Consider the following 27,973-nt stretch of genomic DNA (forward strand, 5'->3'; position numbering starts at 1 on the left):
GTCAGTGGGGAATCGGAACTTTCTGGAAGTAATGAGGGAGGCCTTTTGGTGAACAATGTAAAAGTGTTGTGAGTGGTTCCATTTGGAAGAATCATGGAACGTCCTCTAATAAATGAAGCCAGGGGTGGCTGTAGACAATCTGCTGCCTGAGGTGAGGGATGAGATGGTGGCCCCCCCCCCCCCCCCCCAATGTGCTGGAGAAGAGGGGGCAGGTTTCAAGGTTCGCAGATAAACCCTGCCACACTCGCAGGAACCCTACAACCAGCCTCCCACCCTTCCCAAGCACCCTGCCCCCTGGGGATGTGGGAGCAAATGTGTTAGGTGAACTTTACAGCCTTACTCCATTTCCTCTCTCTGGCTGGGCCCCCCCCCCCCCCCCCCGGCACACACACACAATTAAAATTTATGCATTTATTTTAAAAATTCTTAACCACTTCCCCTATCCAAAAAAAATATTGTATGAAAAATGGAATTCAAAGTAGTCTTCTGAGATCAAAAAGACATTACTCACAACATGTATATTATCGGGCGAATTTTAAAGGGCCCCTGCGTGAATGGGCCCTGCGTGTGTTTTCGAAAAGGCTCGGTTGCACGCAAAACTCCTGATATGCGCAGAAGTGCCGGGATGGGAGGGGTGGAGCTGGGGCTGCCCGGGACAGCGGCCATTAGGCCCCAGAAAAATAAATGAGCAAACCTAGCATCGAATCTGTTTTACTTGTAAATCTGTTTTCCTTGTTAGTAAAAAAAAACCCAAAAACAAATAAATAAATAAATAGATACATGCTCATCGGTTACTATATAAAGTTACATGGATAGATGATTAAAATCAGTGGATTAAATCAAAATGTTCTGTTTGATCATTTAAATCCTGATTTAAGTCAGTCCCCCCAGGCGAGTGAATGAACGCTGTGTTCTCCCTGTGTCTTCTCATGCAGTGCGGGAATCTGAAAGTCCCCTAACTGAGAAAGTTAGAGCATGAATATAAAGTTAAAAAGACTATAATTTCCCAAAAGGCCAGTTTTTTTGAATAAATGAACCGAGGCATAACAGAGAATCCCTAAGGATCCCTGTGGTGAAATTGAGAGAGAGAGAGAGAGACGGAAACTCAAGACCTAGCATTTAACATGAACAACTGGTTACGTGATACTTGCACGAGAACGCGAGAGAGCAAAACCTTCCTGCCACAAAGCATTATAGACCTGCAAGTTCATTGTGACACCACAGGGATGTGAACAGAAAGCAATATCATCTAGAAGGAGCAACAATGAGGTAGAGCAAGGGTACAATGATGCTGTTTCATTGATTGCACTGGTGTTTATAGCCTTAATTCCCTCCCCGCACACCCCTCCCCTCACGCACGTACAGAGCAGAAATGCCTCTATGTATTGGAGTATGACATTTCAAAATGACCGGCTTAGCTTTTCTATGCTGGCTGGGAGTCGTACGGAAACCCTACATGTATTTTATTAGAAAAAGACTCCTCTGATAGGAAAAGTAATAAGAAAAGTCTCAAAGTTGGAAATTTCAGCAACAAAAATGTCCATAACCTATGAAGGATGTTACATCATTACAGCCTACAAACAACAGCAATATGAACCCCTATGAAATAAATAAGTGAAATAAATCACTTATCCGGCTAAGTGGCGCTCACTGACCGTAGCAGCTGATCCAGCTAAGTTTTTTCTGAATATTGGGCTCGATGTTCTTAAAATATGGGAGCCTTTCTACTCAAAGGTGGGCTCAGTGTTTGAAAATAAAGAGGCAAAGGTGGAATAATAGTCCTGCATGGAAGACCAGGGGCACTATTAATATGTGAATAGGACAATGTCATTATACCAAACTAAACGATTTAATTTCATGAATATAAGAAGTACCCAGCTGGGTCAAACCAATGGTCCATCGAGCCCAGCACCCTGTCTCTGACAGTGGCCAATCCAGGTCACCTGTAACCACCCAGCAAATTCCAATATAAAGGTCTCTTTCATGTTTCTCTCCCTAAGAATTTAGAGGTGGAGAAAACGTCTGTGGCTAATAATTATTTATAGACCTTTCCTCCAGAAAGTTGTCCAAATTATTTATAAACTCAGTTATACTATTAGTTTGATTGCCATGGAAATATATACAACTTTTCCATTAAAGGTAAATGTCTTTTCTTCTATTGACCTGTTCCTAGGATTTTAGTAGTATTGTTTAGTTCTTGTATAACAGAAATAACATTATATTTGAAGTTTGTATTTTGATGCTCAGCTTATTGTACTTATATTGTCAATGAACAAATGAAAGAAAAAAAAATAAAGCTAAATGATTATCAGAAAACTTCCCACAGACTCTGTCATGCATACCAGAGAATAAGGACTATCTCTTATGTGAGTCTGTGCAGTGCTGCAAATGTCTAGTAGTGCTTTAAGGAATTAATTTTCAAAAGCAGATGCAGGCATAAAATTGCATTTTACATGCGTACATACTTGAAAGAGGTGGTCCCAGGGGCAGAGTTACTTTCTAAAATCAGAAGTATGAGCTTTAATGTACACTTAAATATTTACACCTGATGCCGTGCATGTGTAAATGTGCATGTGTATGCTGTGCAAGGGTTTGTGTATATCTGCTCATTTTCAAAGCACGCAAGTCCGCTTTGAAAATTATGGCTGAAGTCTGCATGTAAAGTACTTTGTACATGCAGACTTCAGCCCTAACCACTATGTTATAAAATTGGGCTCTAAAAATGATAAATAGTAGAGTGCTACTAATAGTAAGGAGACCAAAATATCTCCAAGACAGTGCTGCTTGAGATGCTTTGCTTAAGGACTCGGCCGTAAAAGCAGTCTTCTGTTTCTTCCATAGTATATCTGTGCATCAGTACCCCAGACTGTAAAAAGGTCATGGCTCGTGTTGGTTGTCTCTAAATCCAAATTCCTCTTCCTTCCACCCCCCAACATCCCCATCCCCCCTTCAAAGCAGAGAGCGATGTTGCATCAAGGCTTATTGGTTAAGGTAATAATCCCCATGCCTTCAATTAAGGGGAGTAAGTGCTGCTCTGTGCAGGTCACCCCCATGCTTATCAGTTCCCCAGATTGTAAAAGTCAGGGTCCTCGTTGGGTGCTGTCTAAATCCAATTCCCCATTTCCCCTGCCATTGAAGCAGAGAGCAATGTTGGAGTTGCAGCAAAATTGTCCTGGCTTATTGGTTAAGGGTAGTAGTTGCTGCACCAGCAAGTTACCCCCATGCACACTTTTAGTTTCCTTTAGGACTTGACCAAAGAAACAGTCCTGTGCTTTTCCCCTTATGTTTGTGAGTCAGTATCCCAGACCCATGGTAGTCAGGGTCCTCAGTTGTCATTTCAATCCAATTCCTCTTTTTCCCCCTGCCGTCCAAGCGGGGAACAATGTTACAGTTGCTTTCAAAGCATCTGGTTTTGGAGGGGGCAGATTTAATCATCAAAGATCCAAGAAAAAGGATGACTTATAGCCATTCTGATGAGAAGGAGGAGGTGGAATAGACTCACAACAAGGCCCAGGAACACCACCTTAAAATTTGGAAATGAGGCATCACAGGAGTATCATCCTGAGGGAGAGGAGGAGAAGGACTAGTGCCATTCAGGTACTTTGAGGACACTAAGCAGAGTGAGGAGACAGCATGGAGGAGGTAGGAGGTAAATGAATGTATAACATGCATTCCATCTTTGATACCTCACCTGCAATAAATTTTCCCTATACCCATGGGAGGGTAGCAATCATCAACTTAAAGACTACGATTGGCTTTAACATCTTAAGCTTAAGTAAATCTGTGAGACGTGTCAAATTTATGTAAAAGCACTTGTACCATCTAAAAGTGAATCAGTCAGCTGTAAAGAACTCTATTTTATCATCTGACAACATATCAGTAAAAGTAGAGTTGGAAGCCACCAAAGTTTCCAGTGTGTTTCTTTATTTGATGACTCTGATACTTGTTTTTACTGTTATCACTGCTGTGGAAATTTCAAGAGCATTGCAAAAGGCCTTGGAAAGAGATCTTTCCCCCTGCTCAGGGAACCCTGCAATGATGTCTTTAACCATCTGAATGTGAATTGCTTAAAACTGTAAATTGAGATATGGCCTCTGGAACTACTATCCAGATTCAACCATTACAGGGGTTACATTAGTAAATGAAAAACATAAATACAGGTTTCTGATAAGATCATAAAGAACAATAACATAACAAAGTCCCAGATCAATCTTATTATCTTAGATAAGCTACACAATCTAATTGCAAATGTTCCTGGTCCAGCATCAAAAGTTCTGGGAACTAATTTATTTTTAAAATGTTCTGCCAAATGCATTATTAAATATAAAGAACTATGCTTTGGTTTTGTTTTGTTTTATCCTTTTCAGATGGAGAAATTCATCAAGAAAAAATCTGTAGGGTTGTTGAGACACCGCTTGACGAATCTGTTTGAGGAGTTGTCCATAAGGGGCTAGACTCAGGGGGGCCTCATCAAAGGGATGTGCCCCTTCCTGTGCAACTTCGGAGCACCAAAATTCTTCAGTTCTCCCACCTGAGTCCTGCTCATCACCGAACTGTGAGTAACTATCCATACAAATTCTTCTGTATCCTTCCCCTGCCTTACAGCAACTGCCTGCCATAGTGCCCTATATATGGAAGTCCTAACGCTGCTGGCTATCCCTAAAGGCAGAGGGCAACCAGTGATGTGGTAGCCAACTATTAAGAGAACCCTTCATCTCCATAACATCACATGACGAATTTCTGCATTCCCTACCAAGCTAAGAGGTCCCTCTATTTCCCTCTTCTTGGACTGATACCCATCCCTATAATGTGCCTGAACTGGGCCAGGGGGAAAAGAAGTAGAAATTGGGATAAATCTTACAGATTTTTTGGAGATTTCAGACCAGGCTCAGGCTGCGCCTGCAACATTGATAGTTACATTTGCATTGGAGATGGATAAAGAATGGGTGTTGAAGCTTTTCTTCAAGCACCGTCTTGATAATTTTATGGGAATGTAAGTTAGAGTATACTCGGATGTCTCTAAAACTACCCAGAAAAGAAGAAGGCAATTTTTATTGCTAAGACCTCAGGTGTTACAGATAGGGGCATCATTTTTACTTAAATTTCTATGCAAGTGTCATGTTAAATTTAAAGATAAATCTTTCCTGTTTTTTGTACCTTCACAGTTAACGCAGTTTTTGAGTGATAAAGTTGCAGAGTGAGTGTGAATGAGCCCTAGATACTCAGTCATCGAAGCCTTGATATGTCTGAGAATGTACCACCTCATAACTATAATAGTAGCACCTGCCGATGCTATGTTTAGCTTTATTTTTTCTTCTTCCTATATATATAAGTTAATAGTAATGGATAAATTGCTATACTTGGAGTCTTTATAGTGGACTTAGAATGTGTACTTGAGTTTAGGATATTTCTTGAAAACTATGACTGTGAAGAATACCATTGTATACATGTATATCGATGTTGAGATGTATGAGATGGATTTCTTGATGTAAATTTTGAAAACTTGAATAAAGAGAAAAATATATATACAGTTTGGCAGGATAGTTCATTGAGAGCTTCAGTTGCTTGGAGATGTAATCTTTTTGCTAGTTGAATGGCTGTTCCATATATATGGAACAGATTGCTAGGATTTTTTCTGAGAAGAATTTTCTGAAGTTTTCTGCAGTAAGGTCTACTGTGGGGGTAGAAGAAGGGTATGGAGTGGGTTTGGAGAGCTTCTATACTAGCTCAAACAGTTTGGCAGGATGGAACAGCCATTCAACTAGCAAAAAGATTACATCTCCAAGCAACTGAAGCTCTCAATGAACCATCCTGCCAAACGTTTTGAGCTAGTATAGAAGCTCTCCAAACCCACTCCATACCCCCCTTCTACCCCCACAGTAGACCTTACTGCAGAAAACTTTGTAAAATTCTTCTCAGAAAAAATCCTAGCAATCCGCTTCGCCTTTGCTTTCCCTCCTTCTGCCACATTCTCATCAGAGCACCCACCCCACTCCTGCAGGAATACCGCAACTCCTTCAAGACAGAGGCACTCTAGTTGTCTTCAGTACCATCACCCTAAAGAGGTGGAAGACATCCACCTCTTTAGGTGGATGTCTTCATCTGGAACATCTGGAACAAAATGCCTACAGACCTGCGACTAGAGCCCTGCCATAGGAAATTTAAACAGAACCTTAAAACCTGGCTGTTCAAACAAGTTTACACTCAATAATCATCTCCTATTCAGAAATGCTGATCGTTCCACTCAAAATTCTTTATCTGCCTTTCAAATAGAAATCTTGCCATAAATCCTGCTCATCTATTGTATCTAAATGTCCTCCCTACACCCACCCTTTGTAAAGTCTGTTTTTCGGATCCATATCCACACTCCATATTAATGAATTGCTCGTTGCTAAGTTTTATTGTACCTGTTTCTGATCTCCCTTCCTTATTAGGCATGCCTCAACTGTAGAATATGATTATCATTGGTTTAATAGTTTTGTTTTATGTGGTATTTATAATGTTTCCTCTTAATTTCATTTAATTGTAAAGCCTGTTGCTGATTTATTGTTCATTGTAAACCGAGGTGATGTTTTTAACGTGCCGCGGTATATAAAAAAATCTCTAAATAAATAAAATAAATAAATCCCTCAGGGTATCAGACAATCTGTCAGCCCACGACCCAATCCCACCTAAGTTAATCCGTAGTTTAAAATATATCTTAGCCCCTTGGTTATCCAGTATAATAAACAGCATCCTACTCCATGGTTCCCTTCCTGAGTTGCTTAAAGTGGCAGTAATCCACCCTATATGATCTACACTGGCTCCTCTTGGAAGCCAGAATAAAATCCAAGATTCTCTGCCTCACCTTCAAATGTGTGAACAAACTAGCCATGGAGTATTGCTCTCAGCTCCTGATTCCTTACACCCCATTGCTCTTAAGAACATAAGAACATAAGAAATTGCCATGCTGGGACAGACCAAGGGTCCATCAAGCCCAGCATCCTGTTTCCAACAGAGGCCAAAAACCAGGCCACAAGAACCTGGCAAGTACCCAAACACTAAGAAAAACCCATGCTACATAGATGGTCCTTCTGGTCTCCTCTCCCTTGATTGCTGCAAAACTGTCCCACACAAGACAGAAAACCTTTAGCTGTTACGCTCTGAGCTCTGGAATGAGGTACCATAACCCATTCATCTTGAAGCATGATACCTCACCTTCTGGAAGAAAGCTAAAGCATGGTTGTTCAACCAGACCTTTCTTCAGTCCAATTCAAAATGGAACCAGTCTTACCAGCTAGAACCCTTTGTGACTGTTCAACCAGTCCTTCCTTCAAAAATGACAATCTTACCAGCTAGGACCCTTATCGTAAGGAATTTAGTCTCTTGCTCTGCATGACTAGCTAATCCATTCACCTGGAAGACATGTAGGCTCAATGACTTTGTTCTGTTCTGTACTGCCCCAACAACTTTATAATCGCTCTCTGACTGATGACTTGTCAGGCTGGTGGAATATCAACTGAAAATGAATGAAAGGCTTCAGGACTCGGTGTCCACCTACTCTGTCACAGTACTAACCAACATCAGGTCATTACCACATGACTACATTAAGGGGTACATTTTAAAAGAGAGCATGCGCGCGTACTTTTGTTTGCGCATCAGGCGCGAACAAAAGTACGCTGGATTTTATAAGATACGCGCGTAGCCGCGCGTATCTTATAAAATCCGGGGTCGGCGCGCGCAAGGGGGTGCACATTTGTGCAAATTGTGCACGCCGAGCCCTGTGCGCGTTGCCCGTTCCCTTCCCCTACCTAACCCACCCTCCCAGCCCTATCTAGACCTCCCCCCCCCCCCACCTTTATCAGAAAAGTTACTACTGCCTCCGGGCAGTAGTAACTTACGCATGCCGGCACGGCAGGCCCCGACACAGGCCACTGTGTCAGGGCACTCGGCCACGCCCCTGGACCACCCACACGCCCCCGATCCAAAACCGCGCCCCCCTGGCCACACCCCCGACTGCCCCTTTTTGCAAGCCCCAGGACTTACGCACATCCTGGGGCTTGCGCGCGCCGCCAAGCCTATGCAAAATAGGCTTGTCGCGCACAGGGGGGGTTTAAAAGGATTACGCACGTACCTTTATGCGTGTAACCCTTTTAAAATCCAGCCCTAATTGTCTTGCTTATTTTTCCTGGTTCTAGCTCTTGTTTAATGATTCTTTAAATAGTTCTTCCAGTTTGATGTCCATCGTTTTGAGAGATTTACTATAATCTGTAAGGAGATTTATAAGTGTTCCTAAATAAATACAACACTTATGAGGATGTAATATTCAGGATACGTGTTTGGCATTGCCAAAATCTTTTGATTTTCTTTTTTCCTATCTTGATTGCCATTACTCATGAACTTGAATATTTTTTCCCTTAAAGTTCTTTATATGTATTTATGTATTTATTTATTTATTTGCTTTTATATACCGATTTACAATGTAATAATATATAAAAACACAATTGAAAAGATGTACAATGAGTTACATGGTTAATTAAAAGAAACATTAGGATAAAATATACAAAAATGAAAAAAGTCTTAAAAAGAAACATCTTAAGAAAGCAAGCAAGCACTAAAATAGATAAAATAAAACTAAGTTAAATGGTATCATATGTAACAGATGCACTCTGATTTCTGAGGATAACAGAGGAATCAACATGGCTAAGAGTCATGACAGAGCTGCCTTGTTTTGATTAGGCATAAGCTTGCGGGAATAGCCAGGCCTTTATTTTCTTGAAAATTCAGGGGTTTGCTTTTAATCTTAGGTCCTATGGTAAAGAATTCCGTAAGTGAGGTCCTGCTAGGGACAGAGCTCGCTCTCTTACAGTATTTAGGTGTGCTAATTTGGGAGAGGGTATAGATAATGTACCATTGCTTGCTGAGCGCGTGTTTGTGGAGTGTGCAAATGGAGGGCAGCATTGAGCCATTCAACTTTATCATTGTATAATGTCTTATGAATTAATGTTAAGATTTTGAAGTGGATTCTGTAGGTTATTGGTAGCCAATTTAGTTTCTTTAGAATGGGTGTGTTATGATTGACTTTTCTGGTATTAGTTAGTACTCCAGTAGCTGCGTTCTGTAGTAGTTGAAGGGGTCTGATGGTAGATGCGGGGAGGCCTAAAAGTAAGGCATTACAATAGTCGATTTTTGAGAAGTACAATTCTAAAATCGTTTGTGTGAAGCAGAGGTCTTAATTTTTTTAGGACATGAAGTTTGAAATAACAGTCTTTAATTAAGGTACTTATGAATTTCTTTAGGTTTAATTCGCTGTCTAATATTACTCTTAAATCTTTTACCTCGTTTAAAATGGAGTATTTAGTCTGTACTGTTTTCACTTCTGAATTGGCTTGTTTGTTCAGTTTATGGCATAATATGAGAAATTCAGTTTTAGATTGGTTTAAGGATAAGCTCATCTGCGCTAAAAGTTGATTTATAGCAGAGAGGTAGACTTCCCATAGTTTTAAAGCGGTTTCAATTGTGTATATATGTATGTATATTTTTTTGGTTTCTCTATATGGGTATTTTTAGATTTCTCTTATTTCCTTATACTTTTGCTAAATATCTTTGTTTTTGACTATTTACTGTAAAATTAATAAAAAAAAAAAAAAAAAAAACCCAACCAGTTTCCCAATAGCCAACACATCATCTCTATACTGAGCCCACCACTGAGACCAAATCACATCATATTGTTCAAGCTTTCCTTTTAAGGAACAGGTAAGTCTTTCAATACATGCCAGCTCATAAACTCATCTAGCCCAGGCAACCTCCAAAAGCAAGCAAGAATATGGCTGACAGTGTGAACTAAATATGGGATCTGCTTTTTCAAGTTCACTGTTCTCTTAGCAGCCACCAAGTCAGAATTTTGGAGTGAGTGAGGGCTAGCCAAACCCCAGTGACTGCAGTAATCTCTTATCTCAAAAATTGTGTTTGATGGGACATGACCACTACATCTTTAGGTTGGAACTTGGAACACCCCAATTCTTCCAACATAGTGGATTGACAGATGCACAAACTTTACTAAAGACAAGCAGATGTCTGTACATAGATGTAACAATATGATAACTTCAACCTATTATAAGAAAGAGATGATTTTGTGCATTCCTCCATATAACTTTTAAATCCTCAGGGACTAAACTAATATTTACTTCAGAATGACACTACCACATCCCCCATCCATCAAACTCTCATAAGGTAGAGAGGACAATTAATTACTCTGTGAGTCAGAACATAAAACTAGAACTCTAGGCCACTAGCCCTGACAGATACCAGTCACCTTCTGCCAAACCATACAGTAACTCTCTAAACTGTAAATAAATAGAATGTGTCTGCAGTGGTATCAAGAATTTAGATGTTAATTCTTCAAATTGTCTGATAGCTTGTGTATCTCATATTTGCCTTATGTATCTAAAACCTGCTCGATGCCAGCTCACCATATTTGGGTTTTGTATACATAGATTATTTGTTATCAGGAAGCTATATAAAAAAAAAAAGTTGAGTTTTTAAACAATTGATGTCTGTTTTATCCACGGAATTCCCTTTGCAAATTTCCCTCATAATATGCAAATGATGTTGAACAAGCTAATCGCAAAGTAAGCAGACTTTTACCTTAGAAACGCACTTGCAGGCTATAAAGTTTTTTGTAAACCGCTTCTGTAACCTTGCCTGATCGTGTGGTATATAAGTATATTGAATAAATAAATAATATAAATAGAAGTATTTTACTGAAAAACCTATTTTAGTTCTTCACAGATAAAATATGAACCAAAGTTAGAATAAAAAGTTTCTGCCACTGAGCATACAATGGAGCCAATTCACAAGCCTTTTTCCTATTCTGTGTGTCTGGAGAGAACATTTGATGACTTGAGTCCAATATACACTATATAATTACATTTACTGAAGACAGTATATTGTTATTCCTACTGTGTCCACTAGGTGACACCAGAGTGCTTTAGGTTTGTTCTTCAGATTTGAGGATAGGAGGCAGACTGTGGTGATGTATTGAAACTAAACAGGTTTAGATTATTGTGCATTATAAGCTAGATAAAATGTTCTTGACCATGTCTCTTCCCTGGAAAATTTCCCCATGGCTCCCTATTAGAGGAAATCCATGGTTTTCTCCTGGGGACTCTTGCAAATCTTTTCAAAATATAATTCAGTGTGTATGTGTGTGGGGAGGGGGGGTGTATTTCTTATGTTTATTGACATCAATCTGGGGGAATTTTTTTTTTTTTTTTTTAGTCAAGATCATATGGGTTTTTGCAATATAGATTGCTTAGCCTATTGTCAATCAGCTAGTTTTATTTCAGTGCATTTAAAAAGTAAAATGCAACCTTACACATCAGGTCCATTTCAACGGCTCCTTCAGGAATATAAGGGGGTGTAAACAATCTTTATCCAACTTATATAAATTTCTTCAGTCCGTGTCTAAATATAACATTTTTTCAATTCTGGCCGAGGTGTGGAATGTTGATTTCCAAACATCCCTTGACGATGATGACCTGTCGGAAAGCTTAAGCTGGGTGTACAAAAGTAGCTCCTCACTGGTAGTGAGGGAACAACCTCTCAGGGAATTATAATAATTGTGTGTGTCTGTAGAGGGTGTGGGTTTTTTTGGGGGGAGCTGGCGTAGTTTCTCTAGGGTATGCAATACCCTTCCCTTGACCATGGGTTCCATTGGGGGTGTTGAGAGAGAAAGAGAGGGGCTCTCAAAAAAGTTAACAATTTATACCACTGTAAGGGGGGGGGGGGCACTAGTATCTCGGGGTGAGTTTTGTGGGATGGGCTGGGGGGGGGGCAGTTTATCCTGCACAGTCATACGTACGAACAGCACAGTTACCATAAGTGAAGATTTAATGTTATTTGGAGGGATGAAAGGTAAAAGAAAAGTAGATTTGTACCATGTTCTCTCTACCTAGCTTGATGCTCCCTACCTAGTTGTAATCAAGGTAGGTCGAGAGCACAGTGTGAAAATCTGCTGCTCTTTCACCTTTCACCCCTCCAAATCACATTAAATCTTCACTGATAGTAACTGTACTGTTCGTACGTATGACTGTGCATGATAAACTGCCCCCTCTTACAGTGGTATAAAAAGTTCAATTATAAGTGACACTCCACAGAGGCGCTCTCTCTCTCTCCCCCTTCTCCCTTCCCTCTCCCTCCCCTTCCCCCTTCCGAACTGCAATTTGTGATAAATCCTGTTTCGGGCATAATGCACAGCTATCGCAGGCCTAATGCACAGAAAAGAGGCATAGTTATTTCCGGCGTTAAAACCTGTATTGCTGTGCGTTACTTTATCGCATATAGAAACATAGAAAATGACGGCAGAAGAAGACCAATCGGTCCATCCAGTCTGCCCAGCAAGCTTCACACTTCTTTTTTCTCATACTTATCTGTTTCTCTTGGCTCTTATTAACCTTAGGTTCTATTTCCCTTTCACCCCCACCATTAATGTAGAGAGCAGTGATGGAGCTGCTTCCAAGTGAAATATTAAGTTTGATTAGTTGGTTAAGCGGCAGCATAGCTCTCTGCCGTTGAAGCAGAGAGCAATGCTGGATATGCGTGAAGTATTAGTTTTTCTTCTCCCCTGCCGTTGTAGCAGAGAGCTATGCTGGATATGCATTGAAAGTGAAGTATGCCTTGAAAGTCACATTAACTATCATCTAATATTGAAATCCCTAATAATTGGTAATTGAATAAGCCTAATAATTGGTAATACCTATAGCCCATGAACTCATCCCTGTTTTTTTGTTGTTTTTTTTTTCTTTTTTTAATTTGGAGATGGCAGCCCTCTATCCTTCCGCTCCGTGAAGGTGGAATACCAACCACTGGCCACTGGCATCCCGCTCCGTGAATGCCTCTGTGGCTACTGTCGCTCCATGCAGTGTTTTGCTGCCTCCTCTTTATACACGTTCTCTAGACCTGATGGATCCCACGCCCCTTTGAAGTCCTTTGCAGTTTTGGACTTCACCACTTCCTCCGGAAGGGCATTCCAGGCATCCACCACTCTCTCCGTGAAGAAATACTTCCTGACATTGGTTCTTAGTCTTCCTCCTTGGAGCCTTAGCTCGTGACGTCTGGTTCTGCTGATTTTTTTCTGACGGAAAAGGTTTGTCGTTGTCTTTGGATCGTTAAAGTTTTTCAAGTATCTGAAAGTCTGAATCATATCACCCCTGCTCCTCCTTTCCTCCAGGGTGTACATATTTAGATTCTTCAATCTCTCCTCGTATGACATCCGATGAAGACCCTCCACCTTTCTGGTCGCCCTTCTCTGCACCGCTTCAATCTTGTCTCTGTCTCTTTGTAGATACGGTCTCCAGAACTGAACACAGTACTCCAGGTGAGGCCTCACCAAGGACCTGTACAAGGGGCTAATCACTTCCCTTTTCTTACTCGATATTCCTCTCTCTATGCAGCCTAGCATTCTTCTGGCTTTTGCTATCGCCTTGTCCCATTGTATGGTAACCAGCCCTCATTTCCATTTACTCTGCCCAAACTCCTCCCGCTTGACTGTTAATTTTAAAATTTGCATACGCATTTCGCAAAGTGGTATTTATCGCATGCGTTGTGTTGTTATCGCGTGCGTTAGGGGCCCTAAAGCGATTTGATGAATGACTCTCATAGATTGCTGGAGGAAGCTGGGCATTATTTGACAGGCCTGGGACAGAGACTGAATGAAACGGGGGGGGGGGGGGGCAGCAGAGTAATTGCTCGCACAGGGCAGCAAAAAACCTAGCACCGGCCCTGCCTTCTCCCATAACACCAAAATGGTAATTAGCTGCTTTGTGCTGCTTCCCACTGTGGGAGACACGATGCTGGGCTGGACGGATCCCTGGGCTGAACAGTACAGCATTTCTTATGCCCTTGTGTTCTAATTCTCTTTAAAAGCAGATGATCAGTCCTCTGTATTCTGCTGTTTGGGCATTTGTGGCAGCAGGAGTTTGGAGTTAATTATAAAATACACATTTATAAAAACCAAAAAAACATTGAAATGCTGAATGAATTAATGGCCCATCTGAGATTCCTGCTTCACAATTAGCCACCAGACAAAAAGATGTATAATAGGCTAGGTCAGGGTAAGGGGTAGGTCACAATGGGTGGGGTGGAAATAAAGGTGCATTCTGCCATTGAGCAACATCGTGCCCTTGCTATGGAAGGATTTTTGTGTCTTATTGGTTGCTGCTGTACACCTGCTTTCTAGCAGAGTGAAACTGAAGACTGAGTCGCTTTTCTGACAGGAACCCAAGCGGAAGTGCAAAGGCAGAAGGGAAGAACAGATGCGTGCATCTGAGAACAGTGTTAAAAGCATAAACTGAAGAAACAGTGGGGTGACTGGTTTTGAACTAGAGACCGATAATATACCACAAGGCTAGAAGAGCATTCTCCAGATCTGTTTATCCAGGCAGCTTGACCACGATACATGAGGAACCATTAAATTACGTTTGCATTTGATGCTGATTCTTTGGTCGGCCAGATCCAGGACAGTGCATGTGCTACCCTTGCTTGGGGTAAGTTTGTCGACTGCTAGAAATCTCTGATCCTCAGCAGTACAGGATATTTTTTTTTAATTAAAAACAAAACATGTTGGTCTAGCTAAAAATATCATTATGAACCAGCCTTGTGCCTTGGTGTTAATATTATGGCATTGGAAACTTGAGCTGAAGTCTCCTATCTGATATGGCCATGGGATTGAGGTTCACTACAGAGAAGATCTGTGTTAGGGTCAAGAGCACTACATGGATAACCCATCCAAGTGCAAGGGGGAGCTCTGAAGCATTCATCCTTGGAGGAATCTCCCTCTCTAGGCCACAGACAGTGTTATCTCAATGGCTTATAACAGCTGCCAGGAGCTGGTGGTACAGTAGTTTAAGGGGATGGATGGAACAAGAAAGCAAATGTGCTCATAATCAGAATTTTTTAAGCTGCTTTCATATTGAAAGTTCGGGGGGGGGGGGGGGGAAGGGGTGTACGAGCGGAAACAGAATTCTTTAATTACAGATTTAGGGGAGGTTAGTTTCCTGCTCAAATGCACTGGAGTGGGAGAATTCTCGGGAAGAACAAACAGGGAAAAAACCAGTCAATTCCTTTCCTCCAAAAGGAAGGTCTTTCCCATTTGGAGAAAAAGAGCCAATTAGCCAGCAACTCTGTGGAATCTACCCAGACTGTGGGAGAGACTGCTCAACCTGGCTCCTCAGGCTCCAGATGCAATCAGTTTAGAGAAAAAGCTGGTCTCTCAAAAAAAAAAAAAAAAAGGGTGGAAGACATGGCACGACGTGAGCTCTTCAAACGCATTTCCCTTTCTTGATTCATTAACCTCATACAAGGTCAAGTTACAGATATCCTCACATTGCTAAAAACAGCGTAATCCCTGGAGAAGTCAGAAAGATGGCAGCAGGCCAGGGGCTAGGAACTGGCTGCTGTGAGTCTGAAACTGCTAAAATTGTCTTAGAATGTATGGAGGAAACATCCCTAGGATATTGCGTCAGGACAAAGAGTTTTATGGTATAGGCACCAGATAACGGTTTTTGCTAAGGGAAGAGGTGTGGTATCGTGGTGAGAAGTCCTAGGCCATAAACTCTTATCGCTGACTCTGTGATCAGAGGAAAGTCACCCTACCTTCCTCTTCCTCCAATTACAATCTGTCATTAATTAATAACATGCTTTTTCTCGCCTTCGGAAACTTTTGTGCAGTTGAGTCGCCTACCCCAGACTTTATCTGGTTTTCTAGCATGTCTGAAGAGAGCTGTGTTGAAATGATCAGCTATTGATAAATGGAGGGCCAAGCTAAGCTATTTGCACAGCTGATAGAAAGTCTGATGGCTGATTGAAATATGTTTCTGACCAATGAGATCAAAAGCTACAAGTACTTATTGTTCAGGAAAATATTTTGAAATGGCCCCTTCTTTACAGACAACGAATAACTATTACAGAACAAATAGCTATTTGTGCTATGTTTTTCCACGGTAGCACCTTCCAGGACCCCTTTCTGTTTCAGTAGCTCTGTGATCCTCACTGGGTAGGAATCAGAAAACCTTCAGCCCTCCGAGCTATTCTTTGCATGTCTGCTGCATATACCGGTAGTATGCCCATGTGGTAAATCAACAAACCAAAATACTGCAGTTTCAATGGACATATCCTGGCATTAAATCCAAAGCAGCAAGGTATGGATAACACCATTCTATTGCTGTTGTTTTCCAGTACATGTGATTACTGTTTGATGCCATAGCTAATCATCAGATATAAGATTTAGACTGCATCCCACAGCAAGCAAGGACCTGTAATCCTGGCTTAGGGAGTCAGGAATGCAAATTTACTTGGAATATCAGAGTCGGCTTTGACCCTGTTTATATTTGATTTACTCAGAAATCTGTGTTCAGCTATCTGTTATATGGTAACCAACTACTAGTAATTATTTCTATAGCACTACAAGATGTACACAACACTGTACAGCCACACATAAGAGACAGTCTCAACTCCATGGGAGGGTAATTTTATAACAACCTGCATAACTTATGCCTTGCCAAAATACAAAAGTTTCGTCACTTATCAAAGGATACTTAAGCACATTGGTTTGCTTTGAAACTTATCCAAAATAACGTGCACAAACTCACCCACACGAAGCTACACCTTCTCTTTGCAACATCTAACATATGTGGATTAATTTCCATTTATACTTTCTTAAACTAAAAGTATGCATGTACATTCCAAAGCCACCCACTAGAATGCTATTTTGTATGCATCCAAGTATGTGTGTAAATTAGGCTACGTGCATACTTTTATGAGCACAAACCTGTGTAATTCTGTAAGGAGCCATTTACATGCATAAACTCAGCTTTGAAACTTTCCCCTGCAAGAAGGGAAGAATGTGGAAAATGGGAGAAGTAAACTTAATGTTAGCACCAGTTGCAAGCCTTGACGACTGGCATTACCAACCAGTGCCGACCGAGCCCGTTTGTGTACATACTCACTTTCACTGATCCAAATTTGTGGTCTGTGGCAGATTCAAGCTATCCAGAGCATTCGGAAATCTTGCAAATATTTGACTAGTTTGAAGATGAGATTAAGTCCAGAAATATTTGTATCTGCACTGGGTCAAAATATTCCAAATTAGGGCCTGGCCCAGTATCTCAGTGGTAGTGCTGCACATTGCCCTGTGGAGGGACCCGGTTTGATGCATGGGCTCAGATCTTTTGCTCCCTGGGTGGGCTGGGGCTGGGAATGCTGCAGAGGCCGTGTTCTCAGCCTCTGGGGAGGGGGGGAGAGAGAGAGAGTCCTAACCATTGCCTGGTGATGACACCTAACGGCTGGATTGAAGCCCATTTTGGCAGGGCTCCAGAAGGGAACCCTGGTACTATGGGACATGGTCCCTGGCAGAGGGCTGTATCTGCAATAACTCGAGTGAAGAAATTAGCTAGGAGAGAGATGATGGAAGCAAAATCCCTGGGTGGTTGCATATGAAGGTTCATGGCACCAGTCCTGGTTCCGATAGCTGGCAGCCCAGCAGGAAGAAAACTGTAGGGACAGAAAACCAGTTTTATAGTAGGTAACTGTGGAGATGGAAACGAAGCTGTGACTAGTATAGAGCAGGGGTCAGCATCCCCCAGTACTGACAGCCCTCCCAGGCCCAGATTTAGGCATAGGCGGCATAGGGGGGAACAGTCTAGGGGATCAGATTTTTAAAGTGACAGATCCACTGGGCTGAAGAGGAGCCTGGTCCTGCTTGCATACTGATGCCGCTATGCCCTTCGGTCTTCAGGGAAAAGGGGAAGGGAGCGTGCACCTTCCGGTCATGCCTATGGGTGCCAAAAATCTTAAATCAGGCCTCGCAGGTATCGTGCATTTTCAAAACCTGCAGGCCAGCGTGGCCGATGTCTCAGTGCCCGAGGTGAGCTGAGCCCAGTCCATTTGTTCTGGAAATGTTTTCAGTGCTGATATTTTGCAGTTAACTGTGCCGGGAGGGGGGACAATGGTGTTTTCCCCCTTCCAGTGGCACTTACGATCCCAGGAATGGCAGAATTTCATCAAGGTATACTCCCGCCCCCCCAGCAAGGTCTCTCCTGCCCCCCCACTGCTCATCGCTGCCTTTGAATAGCTGCAGACAGTGTCCTCTCACGATAGTGCTGTTCATTCATTACAAAAGATTGCTTGTTAGTTTAACATCGTGGGCAGTTCCAGACCCTGCAGAGTTTCCTGTGGTTTTGCTGGGCCAGAGTTATTTTTGAAGCCTCTTCATGTAAAATCCTGTGTGGGATTAATCACCCTTTCACACTTGTTTCAGGGCCAGGCTGAACACATTTTTTACTTTTCTTTATGTGGCTTTGCCATGCTTTCGCTATGAAATCTATACCCAAGGCTACCTGACTTAGGTATCCGGACGCCAAGATCACCTATTGCACGCATCAAATTATGTATAAGTACATAAGTATCTGTAAAAAATGTTTACTGATGTTTATATTAATGGCCAAAAATATATGGCTCCTAATAGCCTTAATTGGGCAACTGAGTCTGTTAGTATATTAATCCTTAAAGCACAGCCTTCTGGAACTTGGAGACTGCAATTCAATTCCTGTCTCTACCATTCAGTACTGGACTTTAAACAAATCTCGCCACTTCTATCTACTTTAACTACCACTCCCTCAGAGATTCCCTATGCTCATCCCAGGCTGTCTCAAATTCAGATACTGTCCTTCTCGCCACCATCCTTTCTTTAAAGAAATAATATCTTAGATTACTCCTGAGTCTCCTTTCTGTGCATGGAAACCTTGGATGACTCTATCATATCTCCCCATCCCTCCTTTTCTCTATGCTACACATGCTTAGATCTTTGTCTCTACCCATAGACTTTACAATGAACAACACTGACCATTTTAGTAGCCACTTTCTGGACTGGCTTCATACAGTTTATATCCTTTGAACATAGTATTCCAAAGGAGGTCTCGCCAGGGACCTTTACAGGGCCCGTATCACCTCCCTTTTTCTGCTGACCATTCCTCTCCCTTATGCAGCCAAGCATCTTTCTGGCTTTCCCCGTCAACTTATCCACCTGTTTTGTCCACTTTGAGCTCATCAGATTTGATCACTCTCAGATCCTGCTTTTGTCTTGTGCATAAAAGAATTTTGCCCCCTCTACTGTACTGTGCCCTTGGGGGGGGGTTAGCTGCCAAACTCTAGACCAGTGGTTCTCAACCCTGTCCTGGGGACCCCCCCCCCCCCAGCCAGTCGGGTTTTCAGGATATCCACAATGAATATGCATGAGAGAAAATTTGCATACACTGCCTCCATAACATGCAAATTTTCTCTCATGCATATTCATTGTGGGTATCCTGAAAACCCGACTGGCTGGGGGGGGGTCCCCAGGACAGGGTTGAGAACCACTGCTCTAGACCATTCTTTAAACTTCAATAAATCCCTCCTCCACATTTTCCACATCTTCCTGGTTGTCTATCCTGTTGCAGATTTTGGTATTAACTGCAAAAATAGGCAGCCCATCCAAGAACTATTTCAGGAGGACCTGATTGGCTACCTCAACGTATGTCTTCACCTCTGGCTGTAGCCTCTTCCATCCAGCACCTTTTAGCCAATGGAAAAGGATTTGTAGAATTTCTCTGAGCCATAGGATGCTTCTCCGAAGCTGTTACCATTGTGTAGCCTGCTGATTCCAGGATGGCGGTTTTGACATCTGATTAGCTGGCTCTCCCCTCTGGATTGGTAGATTGAAAGGCAGCTTGGCTTTTGCTGGTAAACAGATTTGCCAGGTAGGTGGCCCAGTTAGCTTCTGACCAGCCAGTCATGTGGGCAGTTGTTTCAAAGTTCTTTAAGAAAACATCCGGGTTTTCCTTGAGTTATCAGAGTTGTGGCAGCTTGCATTGCTCGGCCCATGTGTGTTAGAGCCCCATGCTGCTGGTTCAACACTCCAGACTGGTGGCTGTAATGTTCCTGTAGGATTTGAGCCTATTTCTGGAGCTGCCGCTGCCCTTCCACAAGGGTCTGTAGTAAATTGCTCCATGTTAGTTAACTGGCTCTATGTAATGCCCTTCAATTCCAGTCTGAAGTGCCTCCGGCATAGCTCTAGCATAGTGCTGCATCCCAGGATCATGGCTGAACTTCCTGCAGTTCCTGTGCCCCTTTCAAAGGGCCTGCTAGCTGGACTTCCTGTAACCCGTACAAGTGACATCACCTTCTAGTATAAAGAGAAGCTCAGAACCACCTTCTAGTGCCTTCGCAACAGGTCTCCTGTTAATTTTGCAGTACTAGTTGCTACAAATAGGTTCTGCCTTGTTTCTGGTTTTATTTTTGCATGTTCCTGCCTTTTTCCTGGTTTTGTTTCTGTGTGTTCCTGCCTCTTTCCTTGTTAGTTTCTGTGTGTTGCGGGAGCACTAGGGAACGGTCCCGATATGGGAAAGAGAGTGTGCCCTTGGGCCACGGCACAGTCCCAGAGTAGTATTCCAGGGAAGTGCCAAGGCAGGTGAGACATATCCGAGCACAGACGGACAGGCTGAAGACTCGGGTCCCTGGCCTCTGCCGAACCCAAACACAAAAGAAGAGACCCAGCAATGCAATGCTGGTCTCTGGGGTAGCCCTCCGGCCACTCGATAGCCCTTTCGGACCCGCCGCCTGGGAACGGAAGGTGGGCCAGGACTGATAGAGGTCGAGGACAGATGATGACTCTGGAACAAGGACGAGATGAGGCACATGGAGATTTAGGCAGGCACTGCCCCTCAGGGCGCCCTACACTGCCCTCCATGGGCTGGTTGTGGACCACCCTGTCCCACTGTGCAATCTACATAACCTGAAGAGGCTGGTCGCGGACCACGCAGAGAGCAGGACAAGCGCAGGACTGAAACTCAGGACAGAAGAAGAATCCGGGCAGCATTTGAAGACACATCTGACTGGAACGAGGCTCCAATGATCGGAACAGGACTCGGGCTCAAATTCAGACACGGATTCAGGCAAATTTGGGATTGTCATCTGGAGGAGGGATCCGGCGGTGAGACAAGGCTGGGATACCCAGAGCCAAGAACTAGAGGAACCAGGACAACTGGACACAAGAACTGAAGTACTGGAACAATTGGAGATGAAGACCGAAGACAGGGACATGTGGAGACAGGAACCGGAGAACTGGAACAACAAGGCACAGGACGGACAAGGACGCAGGAACCACAGATGAAGACAAGGGAGCTCCCACGAAGAACACAGACCTTGAAGGAGAGACGATGGACCCTGGAGCCTCCTGGATGAAGAACTGGAATGGTACATCCAGGAGCAGGCTAGCTCCTTGCAAAGGTGACGAGGGACTGGCGAGGAGCCCTTTTATAGGGCTGAAGATAAGACACTGGGATGACATAGGCAAGGCTGTGGGGCTTTTCCCGCCGTGGGCCCTTTAAGTGCTGAGAAGCAGCATGGCCGCGGGCCTAGGGGAAGCCAGGACCGGAGCAGCGATGGCGGCATCCTTGCCACGAAGAAGACTGAGCAGGGACCACGCTGGCGGCAACAGACAATGAAAAAGATTGGAAAGACGGCAGCTCCAAACTGTGGAGGTGGAGGACCCAAGGGGCTCTCTTCCGCGGGCAGGCAGCAATGTCAGCGGCCTCTAGGCTGTGAAGAGGAGAGCGATGGTGGCGCTTCTGCCACAAGAAGGACGGCAGTGTCAGTGGCCTCCCTCCGCGTAGAGGAGGAACGTTCGGCGGTGCTTGGGCAGCGAGAAGCGTCTGCGTCAGGCTGCAGGGACGTCGAAGGCGAGAGGCTGCTCATGGCTGGAGCCCATGAGAAGCATCATAACACTGTGTGTTCCTGCCCTGCCTTGTTCCATCCTTGCCCTCTCTTGTCTGTCCTGTTGTACTCTCCCGCGTGGTCATTACCTTCACTCTCCGCCTGCCTTGACCTCAGCCAGGACCTTGACTCTGCTTTGCTCTCTGCCTGCTGCAACCTCAGCCTGGCCACTGAACTTGTGTACTTGTACCTTCCTCGTACCCGGCCTGGAAAGCCCTGCCAGACACCAAAACCTGCGGGCTCAACTCAAGGGGAATGTGGTTAGTAGGGATGTGCAATCGTTTTTCCCAAATTAGGCAATGTGGATACCTGTGGGCTAGAACAATGGGTTTTCAGCCTAGTCCTTGGGACACACCCAGTCTGATTTTCATGATATTCACAATAAATATAGGTCAGATAGATTTTGCATGCACTCCCTCCATTATATGGAAATCTATCTTATTCATATTCATTTGGGATATCTTGAAAATGCAATTAGCTAGGTGTGTCCCAAGGGCTGGGTTGAGAACCACTGGGCTAGAGGCTTATTGAGAACACTAAAACAAGGCTTGTAATTAGAAAAGAGGAATATTTGGCATTGAGCAAACACATACACCTAGTCCTGATTTAGGATCCTTGGAATGCTGGTCTTAGACCAATCGGTGACATACCATGTTCAGGGTTTTTATATGACTGTGAAGTCACGGGCTAGAAAAAACTTTTAAATAAATAAATACATTGTATCTGGGATAATGGCTTGAGTGATGGTGCCTATTAGGAGTAGCCTAGTGATTAGAGCAGCAGACTTCTAACCAGGGAAGCCAAGGTTCAAATCCTTGTGAATTTAGGCAAGGCACTTTGCCCTCCATTACCACAGGGCCTCATTTACTAAGCACTTTTCCCATAGATACAGAATGGGAAAAAATGCCTTTGTAATTCAGGCCCTTAGATTATATGCCCTCTGCGGACAGGGAAATCCCTACAGTACCTGAATGTAATCCACTTCGAATGGTCACAAAAGTTGTAATATAAAAATAAATAAATAAACCCTTTGAAACAGGGACTTGTTAGCAGACTTGATTGAAATCCTAGGGATGCTCAGAAGTCTTGTTTCTGGGTTCAGTTGAAGAAATCATCAGAAGGCTGATTTCAATCAATGAAGAAAGGAACTGTGCAGGCTTTCTAATACTTTCAGCATTCCCTCTCCAAATGAGAGACTGAATTATCAGAGATAAGTAATCTATCTGCTGACCATACATATCAAAGCGTGAACCCTCCCAAATTTAGGCAAGGAATTACAATGTATTCTGGCTATGCCATATGAGCTGTAATATTATCATCCAAGATGGCTGTTTTTATTTGAGGTTAAATGTCACAGTGATTTTATGAAAGTTGCTATCAGGAGCCACTCACTTTGACATTGATCACAAGAGTTGGTCAGAGACTGCTATATCTCTGAATGCCAGTTCCAGACCAGTGCTAAGAAGAACGATATTTATATAATAATTCCTAAAGTATGTAATGATTGTTTGGTTTTTTTAAAAAGGTTTTTATCAGAGGAGTAACAAGCTATACATGTTAATTATTTTTATTAAGTTGCGCTACCTTTATGACTACATTTTGATATTTTAGCTGTATTTTAGTTATTTCTTGTTTTGTATTAAGCTTATCTTTTTACACTGTTTAATTTATTGTGATTTTTTTTTTGTTCCTTTACCTCACTTTGAGTGCTCAGAAAGGCAAGCCAAATTTTTGATAAATGCACACAGGTCGATATTCAGTGAGGTGGTGAGTAGGAAAATTACCCAAGTAAAAAATCACTCAGATGACTTTGCCCGGATATTCAGCGGAACATAGCCAGATAAGTGCTCAGCCAAATATACATTATTAAAATGACCTGAAGAAAGTTAACTGGAAAACTTTGGACCGATAAAACAAGAGGGTAGGCGATCTAAAAAAGCCGAGAGGGCAACAAAATGGATTAGATGCCAAGGAATGTCTGTTTAGAAACTTTATTATGGAGACTCGTTCATCCAATAGAAAGCCCGACTCAGGCCGAGTTTCGCCCCCACAATGGGGCTGCCTCAGGGGATACAATACATAAATAACAAATATAACTAACAATACAGGACATACATAAATCAAATATAAAATCATGGACACATATAAATGGTAACATATAAAGTGTAACATATAAACTGAAACATACACAGTGAAAAACTGTTACTTGACAATCAAATAAAATTGAAATGTATGATTTTACCTGTGTGAAATGTCTCTTGTATATGTATGAAATTTATCTCATACCATCGAGATTATAAGAAAGTCTGTAGAGTGTGCAAAAAGTATTATTGACCTTCAAGACAAAAGTAGCAACAAAAACATCTAATAAAAACATCTGATAAAAAATTATGCATCAAATAAAAAGCGGACAGATAGTGGTGCACTCAAAATGTGGAAAGCCAATTAAAAAAATATATACAATAAATAACACAACCACACCAGAAAAAGGCGATTAACTAAGAGTAAGAGCACAGGAGCTCATGCGTTTAAACTGCCAAGGGTACAGATTAGGAATTATTGTTTATATGTGTATGAGTGACCCACAATGAAGCTAGTAAAATTAAGCATGGTTTACAGAAAACAAACAGCATGAAATTAGCCTTAGACCTATATACAGATAGCAAAAGGCGCGAACCGCGCCAAAATAAATAAATAATATGTCAATCTCCAGCTAGCCTGCCATCTAAAATTTTAATTCACAGCTGCAGGCTATAAAACTAAACTTTGGGATACGCTTAAGAATTGCATTAAAGCAGCAATGGGGTCTCCTACTAGACATAAAAATCCTGATGGCAGCGGACTAAAATCAGCTGGTGAAAAATCGAGCGGCAGATGCTATTACACAATCTTCTTCCACATTTGCGTTAGACTCATTCAATCATTTGCACTTTTTATTTGATGCATAATTGTTTATCAGATGTTTTTATTAGATGTTTTTGTTGGTACTTTTGTCTTGAAGGTCAATAATATTTTTTGCAAACTACAGACTTTCTGATAATTTCGATGGTATGAGATAAATTTCATACATATACAAGAGTCATTTCACACAGGTAAAATCATACATTTCAATTTTATTTGATTGTAAAGTAATAGTTTTTCACTGTGTATGTTTCAGTTTATATGTTACACTTTATATGTTACCATTTATATGTGTCCATGATTTTATATTTGATTTTATATTTGATTTATGTATGTCCTGTATTGTTAGTTATATTTGTTATTTATGTATTGTAGCCCCTGAGGCAGCCCCATTGTGGGGGCGAAACTCAGCCTGAGTCAGGCTTTCTATTGGATGAACGAGTCTCCATAATAAAGTTTCTAAACGGACATTCCTTGGCATCTAATCCATTTTGTTGCCCTCCTGGAAAACTTTGGGACAGGTAGTTTTCCAACCAGGCTTAGCCGGCTAACATGGAATATCGGCGCTCACTGGTTAAAACTTAACCACGCCCTGGAATTCCTCTATCACCCACTGCCTCTTTTTATCCTGCTAGATTTTGGGCAGGTATTAAGTTAACCCAGACAGCAGGGGCAAATATTCAAAACTTGGAAAGTTATCTGGACAAACCCTTCGAATATTGACTTCAAAATAAATAAATATTTGATTTCAAATAGTGATATTTTTTTAATCAAAATATATGTAACTTTTAATTGAAGTAAAAGTATGTTATTTTGTATATGTTTTTATCCTTGTGAGGTTTAGGAAGGACCATGGAGTTTGCTTGTAGCCACATCGTATGTAACAATTCTTCAATATTGAAGACTCACAGTCCCGGTAAGTTATCTGGTCCTTTCCATTCTATTAAAAACATAAATAAATACAAAATAATAAATAAAAATCATGATATATTTATTTAAATTATTTATATTCTGCTTACTTAGCCAATGTTATTCTAAGTAGATCATAATTAAAACATAGGATAATTACACTCTGGAATGTGTTGCCAGAGGATGTGATTAGTGCAGTTGGTGTAGCTGTGTTTAAAAAAGGATTGGATAAGTTCTTGGAGGAGTCCATTACCTGCTATTAATTAAGTTGACTTGGAAAATAGCCACTTCTATCTATTTATTTATTTATTTAGTGGGTTTTTATATACTGATTACCGTTTGCACATCGTAACGGTTTAGAAGGAACATAGTGGTTATATAGTATAGGTTTATAAAGAACATTGTGATTCAAGAAATAGCATAGTTAATAAGATTAAACCATTTACATAGAACAAATTGTTAGCGTGCATAAAAACTGGAACAAATTAAACTATATACATAGAGCAACAGTAACATGGAATAGACTTAGTGTTTGGGTACTTGCCAGGTTCTTATGGCCTGGATTGGCCATTGTTGGAAACAGGATGCTGGGCTTGATGGACCCTTGGTCTGACCCAGTATGACATGTTCTTATGTTCTTACAAAAATCATAACGACAATGTTAGACATAAAGATATCAAAAACAACAAATGATAAATATAAAATCTGTATACTATAATACTTTATCAAAAAAACAAAATGGTAATCTGAAAAGCAGGCTTGGACCTAGTCTTCCTATGCCTTAGAATTGCAAGCAGTGATGCTTGCAATTCTAAGTGTCTTCATCTGCATATATTGTAAATCTCATAGAGGTAGATATTCAAAACCCATTTAGATGGATAAGTTATCCATCTAAATGGCAAGTTTTGGTATATTCAGCCTCTTATCCGGCTATTTAAAAATCTAGCTAGATTTAAAAAAAAAAAAAAAAAGGAGGCATTCTGGGGACGTAACTGGGAGTGATAAAGCAACTGCACTGATTACCGATGCAGTATAGAATGTGTTTTAAAATGTTAATATTGGTCTTTAGAGTTGTATGTGAGGGGAAGCCTCAATACTTAAAAGATATTCTGATTCCCTTCTGCAGTCTCAAAATCAGGAAGTATTGCTTATTCCATCAATTAAAGAAGTAAAATTAGTTTTGACGAGGGATCGGGTCTTCTCCGTAGTGGGTTCTAACAGGTGCAGCTCTCTTCCATTGCAATTGTGCTCCACTGTAGCTGAAAAGAGGTCCGCAAGGGCCTAAAATGCCACTTTTTGTCATGCAAGCTTTGACTTCATGTTTTGCATGTTTTATTCTTAGTTTGTTCTGTAGCTTTGTTTTATGAACAATATTTACACATCTTGTACCCCGCTAAGAATGGCTAGCGCTGCCGTTGGTGGGCTATAAACAATTGTTAAATAAACTCTGTACAGGTCAAAAGCATGTGAAGTTCTGGAGGGCAGGTTCTAGGGGAGTGCGAGCTAGCTAGCAGAGTAAATGGCTACGAGGATCCATTATGTGGCACTGGGTATCTTGTGTGAGTCACTGCTAGGTTACAGTAAGTCTGATGGCATTAAAGCATCAGATATAGTTTCAGATCACTGAGTATCATTTAGTAAGTGTAAGGAGAAGAGCACAGGTGTGGCCCTGCTGGTATGAGTGTACTGACCAAAATGGGAGCATGGGTAGATGCCTTAAGGGTAAATTTTAAAACCTGCATGCCAGGCGTCCATGTGCATGCGATGCATCGTTTTTTATGACATGCCGACTCGCGAGCATAAGGGAAGGGGAGCATTTTATAATATGCGTGTAGTTCCCTCCCAGTCCTCTCCAATGAAGGAGCAGGCCGGGAGGGAACTTCCTAAACCCTCTAAGCTAACCTGCCTCCCTTTTCCCCCCTCTACTCTGACCCCTGCTATCTAATTTCGTCATTTTTTGTTCTTATACTTACCTTCTCTCCGGAGTGATAGCAGGTTGTGCGGGCGGGTGGGCCAGCTGCCGGGACGCACTGTCCTGGCCCGCCTCTTTTTTCATCTGGCTCTTTGGGAGATACGCACGTGGCCACGGGCCTTTCAAAATTCCTGCGGTGGGCGCGCGGCCTGCCCATGCACGTGTCTCCTGGTTTTAACACTCATAGGCCTTCTAAAATTAGGCCGTTAGTGTTATGATTACGTGTGTTTTGGTGGTTCCTTGGGTGCTGTGGAGATGACCATGCCCACAGGGAGGAGCCCCGTGAGCAGCCACAGCACTGGGCTAGACTCGTACACACAAAACACAAATTAGTTCTTTATTTAGACAGCTTGAAGAGAGCCACCAAGTGGCAGTAGTGAGGCAGTCCGTAGTTGCAGTCTCAGG

At 42.1% G+C, this 27,973-nt stretch overlaps 1 protein-coding gene across 8 annotated transcripts in view; it reads left to right on the forward strand.

The window, feature by feature from the left end:
- LOC115079425 (circularly permutated Ras protein 1-like) overlaps positions 1–27,973 on the forward strand; it is a 144,332-nt gene that overhangs the window by 47,157 nt on the left and 69,202 nt on the right. For 5 of the 8 annotated variants that reach the window (XR_003853287.1, XM_029583013.1, XM_029583010.1 and 2 more), the window contains 2 exons: positions 4,368–4,555; positions 25,526–25,603. Coding sequence is in view for 7 of the 8 variants with exons in the window: in XM_029583013.1 (XP_029438873.1) it covers positions 25,540–25,603 (64 nt within the window). In the remaining variant the exon portion in view is untranslated. Of the gene's footprint in view, positions 1–4,367; positions 4,556–14,281; positions 14,526–25,525; positions 25,604–27,973 lie in introns of those variants that run through there. The other 3 variants (XM_029583011.1, XM_029583014.1, XM_029583015.1) reach the window with 3 other exon arrangements.

This window comes from Rhinatrema bivittatum, chromosome 17 (genome assembly GCF_901001135.1).
Source record: "Rhinatrema bivittatum chromosome 17, aRhiBiv1.1, whole genome shotgun sequence".
Classification (NCBI taxonomy): Eukaryota; Metazoa; Chordata; class Amphibia; order Gymnophiona; family Rhinatrematidae; genus Rhinatrema; species Rhinatrema bivittatum.